This window comes from Macrobrachium nipponense, chromosome 18 (genome assembly GCF_015104395.2).
Source record: "Macrobrachium nipponense isolate FS-2020 chromosome 18, ASM1510439v2, whole genome shotgun sequence".
Classification (NCBI taxonomy): domain Eukaryota; kingdom Metazoa; phylum Arthropoda; class Malacostraca; order Decapoda; family Palaemonidae; genus Macrobrachium; species Macrobrachium nipponense.
In genome coordinates, this window is record NC_087211.1 from 53478870 (window position 1) to 53486369 (window position 7500).

At 37.5% G+C, this 7500-nt stretch overlaps 1 protein-coding gene across 3 annotated transcripts in view; it reads right to left on the minus strand.

Annotated features, from left to right (window-relative positions):
• LOC135197054 (hemicentin-1-like) overlaps positions 1-7500 on the minus strand; it is a 47205-nt gene that overhangs the window by 3786 nt on the left and 35919 nt on the right. For all 3 annotated transcript variants that reach the window (XM_064223992.1, XM_064223990.1, XM_064223989.1), the window contains exon 6: positions 5728-5799. In XM_064223992.1, coding sequence (XP_064080062.1) covers positions 5728-5799 — 72 coding nt within the window. The remainder of the gene's footprint in view (positions 1-5727; positions 5800-7500) is intronic.

Sequence of the window (7500 nt, forward strand, 5' to 3'; positions counted from 1 at the left end):
TCGATTCTCGGGCATTCTACTGAGAGATCAGAGATGTGTATCTCTGGTGATAGAAGTTCACGAATCTCGACGTGGTTCGGAAGTCACGTAAAGCCCTTGGTCCCATGGCTGAATAACCACTGGTTCCATGCAACGTAAAAACACCATACAAACAAACAATTCAAAAATTTTAGTTAGTACGTAAGACTGGTATTGCTCACTCAAAGCATTATTAATCCAGTTTATGAAGTTTTTGAAAAATTGTGAGTTAATTGACAAAATATAAAAAGAAAAATGGATAAAAACAAATCCTTCTGCCCAGTCATGTGAGAGCTGATATAATCAGCTCAGTGGTCTGGTAAAATTATTTTAATAAAAACATCAGCCACTGTTCTTTTTTTCTGACTTAATGTCTTCAACTAGATGCCGTTAATCTAGACAGGCCGAGGAGAACAAGCTGAGTGAGAATTCCGGAACTTGGAGCCTGGTTAGAACGATTCATTGAACTACACTATGACAGTTTACTGATTTTCACCGAGTAATTGTGGTAAGAGGTATCGAAACAGGCGTCGTACGACGCCCCCCCCCCCCCCACCCCACCCCACCCCCCTATGAGAAAGGCTAAAATGATTTAACGGGCGGAAGGTGAAGCTGGTTCTCGAGACGAAATCTCGTGGGGCCATAACTTATATATTCCGCTCGTATTTTCGAGTTTTAAATCTTCCCGATCTGAAAATGTATCCTGGGCGTCGAAGGATTATGCCACGGAGATAACTCTGGTTTGATCGTAAACAGTAACAATAATTCTTCCTGGGAATAATATATGATCATATCGAATAGTCAGACTCTCTCTCTCTCTCTCTCTCTCTCTCTCTCTCTCTCTCTCTCCTCTCCTCTTCTCTCTCTTCTCTCTCTGCTGAGTATGAATACCTTTGGATTGTATGTTCTTACAGGCATTGCTTCTCTCTCTCTCTCTCTCTCTCTCTCTCTCTCTCTCTCTCTCTCTCTCCTGAGTAAGAATACTTTTTTGGATTGTATGGTCTTACAGGCATCTATCTCTCTCTCTCTCTCTCTCTCTCTCTCTCTCTCTCTCTCTCTCTCTCTCTCTCTCTTGAGTATGAATACTTTTTGGATTATATGATCTTACGTGTATCTCTTTATGTGATCTTACCAGTGGTGCCTCTCTCTCTCTCTCTCTCTCTCTCTCTCTCTCTCTCTCTCTCTCTCTCTCCAATTAAGATAATCCCGTGTATGAATAAATAAAACTCACGCAAATTAGATGCACAAGAGGCCAGTGGCATAATTAAGTTCTTAAACTCATTAAATATATTTAGTGGTGGATGTACCAAACTTTTCGTGCAATATTTTTGCCGACATTCAAGAGATCCCGTTCTCTTTTTAGTTTTCTGTGAAAGAAAACTATTGGGATGACTATTTTCAGATCTTAAAAACTGCTGAGGCTAGAGGGCTGCAAATTGCTATGTTGATCATCCACCCTCCAGTCATCAAACGTACCAAATTGCAGCCCTCTAGCCTCAGTGGTTTGTATTTTATTTCAAGGTTTGACTTAACTGTGATCGTGCGTCTAACTGAAAATCTAATGGGCCGCGGCTGAGAGTTTCATACAGCATTTTGAGCTGTGCGGAAATTCACTTTGGGAATCGCTACATCACAGCATTTGTCACATTCGAACGAGGCCAGATACCAAACGTCTGGGAATCTCTAAGTGGGTCAGTTCCATCTTCCCGACGGAGACATTCTTCCGAAACTCCCGCATATAAACTTGGCAAGATATTTCGCAGGAAGTAAATTATCCTCCTCTGCAGCGGAAGCAGTTTTATGCGAATGTATCTTTTTTTTTTTTTTTTTTTTTTTTTTTTTTTTTTTTTTTTTTTTTTTTTTTTTTTTTTTTTTTAACCTGAGGTATGACCGGGCATAACTCCGACTAATGGCGCCGCGAATGCTTGTTACCTACGTGTTTTATTGCCCTGGTAAGTGCTCGTGAATGAGTGACCTGGAACAGGCGAATGAGTGAAAGGACAGAGAAATCGACCTGTAAATTGAGTTATTACCGAATTAGAATTCCGTAATAATAAGAATAATAATAATATCATTATTATTATTGTTATTATTCATTTCCGCATTTCCTCGCCGTAAAATTATATTTCTCTCTCTCTCTCTCTCTCTCTCTCTCTCTCTCTCTCTCTCTCTCTCCATTTGGCGACTGGTTCACAGCATGAAGACAACGATAATACAGCATTAGTTACTAGTTTACATATAAAATCTCTCTCTCTCTCTCTCTCTCTCTCTCTCTCTCTCTCTCTCTCTCTCTCTCTCATTGTCACCTTAAGGGTAACAACCTGATCCTTAGAGCTTTAGGAATTGTAGGAGAAACAGCAGACTGGATCGAAGACTGGCTAACTTATAGAAAACAGAGTCGTAATATTTAACAAGCGGAGTTCCTCAGGGTTCTGTCCTTGGCCCTCTCTTGTTTTTATTTACATTAATGACATTGATGTAGACTTAACTAGCAGTATAGCCAAATTTGCAGATGACACCAAACTAAGTTTAAATGCAGCAGACCCAGATACGGTGGAAAGTTTAAGAAATGATCCAATGTAAATAGGAGAGTTATAAAAAAGATGGCAAATGCCTTTCAATTTGGATAAGTGTTAAGTGATACAAATGGGAACAAACGACCTTCATGCCGACTACATGCTGCTTGGGAATGACATAAATAGTGTAGAACAAGAGGAGGACCTTGGAGTCATCATTACCAAAGACTTAAAATCCACAAAACAGTGCATAAAAACTGAAAAGAAGGCACAGGAACTAGTTGGATACATAAAGAGGCAGTTCAAATGCAGAAACAAGGAAACTGTGCTGCAGCTCTACAGATCAATAGTGTGACCCCATCTTGAATATGCAGTACAGTCACCAAGACTAAGAAAGGACATAAATAGATTAGAAGGAGTACAATCAAGATCCACAAAGTTAATTCCATCCATCAGGCAAATAGGTTACCAAAGACAACTAGAGAGCCTGAACATGTATGGCTTAGAAACACGACGATTGCGAGGACAATTAATAGAAACATTCAAAATACTGAAAGTCATAACAAAATTAGAGTAACCTATTTACATTAAACGAAAACCAGACAAGAAATAATGGGTGGAAATTAGAAATGAAGCGATACAACACATCCCATTGCGGGAACTTCTTGACATACAAGATATGTTACACATGGAATAAACTGCCACCAGAAAGAAGTTGTAAACAGCAACAGTCATGAGAAGGACACTGTGAATGAACAGTAAAACCTGCTCCTAGAGATAAGTGAGCACACGATGTCTTCTCTTAGGATGGGCTAACAAGTCTTTGAGACATCCTAATCCTTGTATCTCCTTGTAACATGTATCTCATCAAGGCAGAGAGAGAGAGAGATAGAGATGAAAAAAAGATCACATAAAAACATCAAAAGAAAGAAACGGTGACCATGAAATAAATTAGCATCTCTGGTCTGAGCATCGCAGTCCGTCACGGCTAGCGGCCATATCACCCCCTACCCCCCTCCTAAATCCCCCCCCCCCCCACCCCCCCCCCCCCCCCCATACGCCAGGCATAGAGATGGGAAGAAGAACAGTCCCTCTCAGAATCAAGACAAATCTCTGTAGGGCCGCTGCAGTGCGTTTTTTTTTTTTTTTTTTTCTGCAGCATTTGACCGTTGCTGATAAGGCAGCACATACCACCCCCCCACTCCCCCCTCCCCCCTCCCTCCAACACCCATACTGTTGGAACTCCGGAGAAAAACTGCTGGGGACGAGTTCCAAAGTCTTATCTCGTCGTTTTGTGCATTGTTGCCATCTTATGGAGCTCTTCCAGAAGGAAGCGCGTTCAAGAGGCTGATTAGATCAATTTTCTTTCCGTTTGCTGCGTTGGGGATTGTGAAGCGTTCAAAGGCTCGTTCGTTATTCGCATAGGAGTTAAAGAAATTTAAAAATGATCCGAAGAAAACGAGTTTTCTGTACAGCGTATAATCAAGGCCACCGAAAAGAGAGCTATCTATCGGTGGTCTAAGTTTAATGCCAGACGCACGATTAGGTAACTTTAGCCTCAAATAAAAAAAAATAAAACTACTGAGGCTAGAAGGCTGCAATTTGTTACGTTTGATGACTGGAGGATGGATGATCAACGTACCAATTTGCAGCCCTCTAGCCTCAGTACTTTTCAGAATCTGAGGGCGGACAGACAAAGCCAAATCAATAGTTTTCTTTTACAGAAATTTAAGGTTCTTACGATTTAAATGAAAACAGCGATGAACGTATTTTCACAGAATCTCTCATAATTATCTGCATGAAAATAGTGATAAAGTCCTTTCGTAGTATCTCGCAGTATTCTGAATGAAAAAAAAAAATTGTACGGGTTATCCGATAATCTTAAACCAGACTACCTTCAGATTCCAATAATCCTGATAAGAGCAACCAATACAACACCCTGCAATTATCTGGATTGTAACTGGGAAGAAAGTGGGTGTTTTCTAGGTTCTGATAATCTGCAAAGAGTGCATTCAAAGGCTCTCTGATTCTCCGCATGACACAGGGAAGGATATGCATTCTCATTTGCTGATAATATGAATGACACCAAAAAAATAATATATTCGTTGATTTCATGGCAGTATGTCGTGAATTGCGTTGTTTTTCTCTCTCTAAGCTGGTTGTTCATTTGGATTAATAATAATAATAATAATAATAATAATAATAATAATAATAATAATAATAATAATAATAATAATAATAATAATAATAATAATAATAATATTTTATTAAAAAATAATGGCAGAATTCACAGAATTGGTTTTATACAAAATTCTTTCAATTCTCCTTATGATCTGTCTTTCTGGTACAGTACGCTGGTATTACTAAGCAGCTATGCCTGAAAGGCCATTCATAAGAAAAATTGAAAGAAATTTTTTATAAAATCAGTTCAGTGAATTATGCGATTATTTTCAATAAAACATGTTTGAAAGAAGGCCCATTTTCCAGCATACACAATAATAATAATAATAATAATAATAATAATAATAATAATAATAATAATAATAATAATAATAATAAGACAAAAAATACAAAAAAATAATAACGAATGTTTTTTTTCTTCAATACAAAGGCATTCATTTGATTATTAAAAGCGTACCATAGGGTTTTCGTAGAAGAATTGTCAGTTTTTGTGAAGGCACTGCGATAGAAACCAATCAGTCATTTTATCAACATGTTGTTTGGCAGGTGAGAATGGCTAATTTCATGAAAAAAATATACATATATCCATATATATATATATATATATATATATATATATATATATATATATGATTATAATCAATTAGCACGTAATTCATTTATCACACATATCCACAGGTGAAAAATAAGAGACAGAGTGTAGATCCTGGCCGGTTTCGACTTTATTTCCAAGCCATTGTCGAAACCGGTCAGGACCTACACCTTGCCTTTCTTATTTTTGTACCTGTGGATATGGTGATATATATTCGATTATATATCTCAATATACTAATATAATATATATATATATATATGTGTGTGTGTGTGTGTGTGTTGTGTGTGTGTGTGTGTGTCTGTGTGTACATATATGATGTTCATAGCAGGAATAATTTCCATTCCATGAATTTCAGTGATAACTCGAGATAAAGCACAAACGATGACAATGTTGACGATAGAAAATGGGAAATCCTCACCGTCTTTGGTAGATGCAGTATTATTGGCAACGAAGACCTTCGTCTTGCTGACGCTGATGGGTTGGGAGGCTCCTGGAAAAGACGTAAAAATATATCATTTCAAAACTGAAGACCAACTACGGATAGTTTTTTCTTTTATTTAGTTATGCGCCGTCTTCCCCTCAGAAGAAGAAGAAGACACTCTCAACTTCCTAGCTGAATCTTTTAGCTACCTTTGTGGGGGTGAGTTTGCAAGCCATATGACCCTAGTGTAGGGTTTTTTAAACTAGGAATAGTCTAGGGGGGTATTTTGTCCAGGAATAGTCTAGGAGTTTTTTGCTAGGAATAGCCTTGGGGTTTTTTTTGTCCAGGAACATTCTAGGGTTTTTGTCTAGGAATAGTCTAGGAGTTTTTTTCTAGGAGTAGTCTAGGGTTTTTTGTCTAGAAATAATCCAGGGTTTTTTGTCTAGGAATAGTTTAGGGTTTTTGTCTAGGAATAGCCTTGGGTTTTTTGTCTAGGAATATTCTCGGTTTCTTTTTGTTTGGGAATAGTTTAGGGTTTTTGTCTAGGAATAGTCCAGGGTTTTTTGTCTAGGAATAGTTTAGGGTTTTTGTCTAGGAATAGTCTATTGGTTTTTTGTCTAGGAATAGTCCAGGGTTTTTTTTGTCTAGGAATAGTCTATTGGTTTTTTGTCTAGAAATAGTCCAGGGTTTTTTGTCTAGGAATAGTCTATTGCTTTTTGGTCTAGAAATAGTCTAGGGTTTTTTGTCTTGGAATAGTTTATTGGTTTTTTGTCTAGGAATAGCTTAGGAGTCTTTTGTCTAGGAATATTCTCGGGGTTTTTTTGTCTAGGAATAGTTTAGGGCTTTTGTCTAGGAATACACTAAGATTTTTTCTAATTAGGACTATATTTTAGGGGTTTGGCTCCGTTCTAGGAATAGTCTACGGCAGTTTTTTTGTCTAAGGTCAATAGTCCTTGGGAGGTTTTTGTCTAGGAATATTTTAAAGTGGTTTTTGTCTAAGGCAATTTAAGCCTAGGGTTTTTTGTCTAGGAAATATGCCTTGGGTTTTTTGTCCTCGGAATTAGGCCTAGGGTTTTTTTTGTCTAGGAATAGCCTTGGGGTTTTTGTCTAGGAATATTTTAGGGTTTTTGTCTAGGAATACCCTAGGTTTTTTTTTTTTTTGTCTAGGAATAGCCTTGGGTTTTTTGTCTATAAATATTCTAGGGTTTTTCGTCTAGGAATAGACTAAGGTTTTTTGTCTAGGAATAGCATAGGGTTTTTTGTCTAGGAATATTCTAGGGGTTTTTTGTCTAGGAATAGCCTAGGGTTTTTTGTCAGGAATAAGGAATTGGATTTTTTGTCCTAGGGAACTTTTTTCTAGTGGTTTTTTCTTGCTCTAAGGAATAGCCTTGGGTTTTTGTGCTAGGAATTTTTTATCTAGGGTTTTTTTGTCTAGGGAAATCCGTTGGTTTTTGTCTAAGGATTAGCCGTGAGGGTTTTTTTATCTATGTTTAATTTATTCTTTATTGGGTTTTTTTTTTGTCTAAGGAATAGAATGGGTTTTTTGGTCCTTAGGGAATTTTTATCCTGGGTTTTTGTGTCTAAGGCAATAGCCTTGAGTGTTTTGTCTAGGATATTCTAGGGTTTTTTTTGTATCTAGGAATCTAGGAATATTCTGGGCCTTTTTTATCTAGGGAATAGCCTTTTTTGGGTTTTTTTGTCTAGGAATCTAGGCTTTTTTGGGGTTTTTTTCTAGGAATAGCCTTGGGTTTTTTTCTAGGAATATTCTAG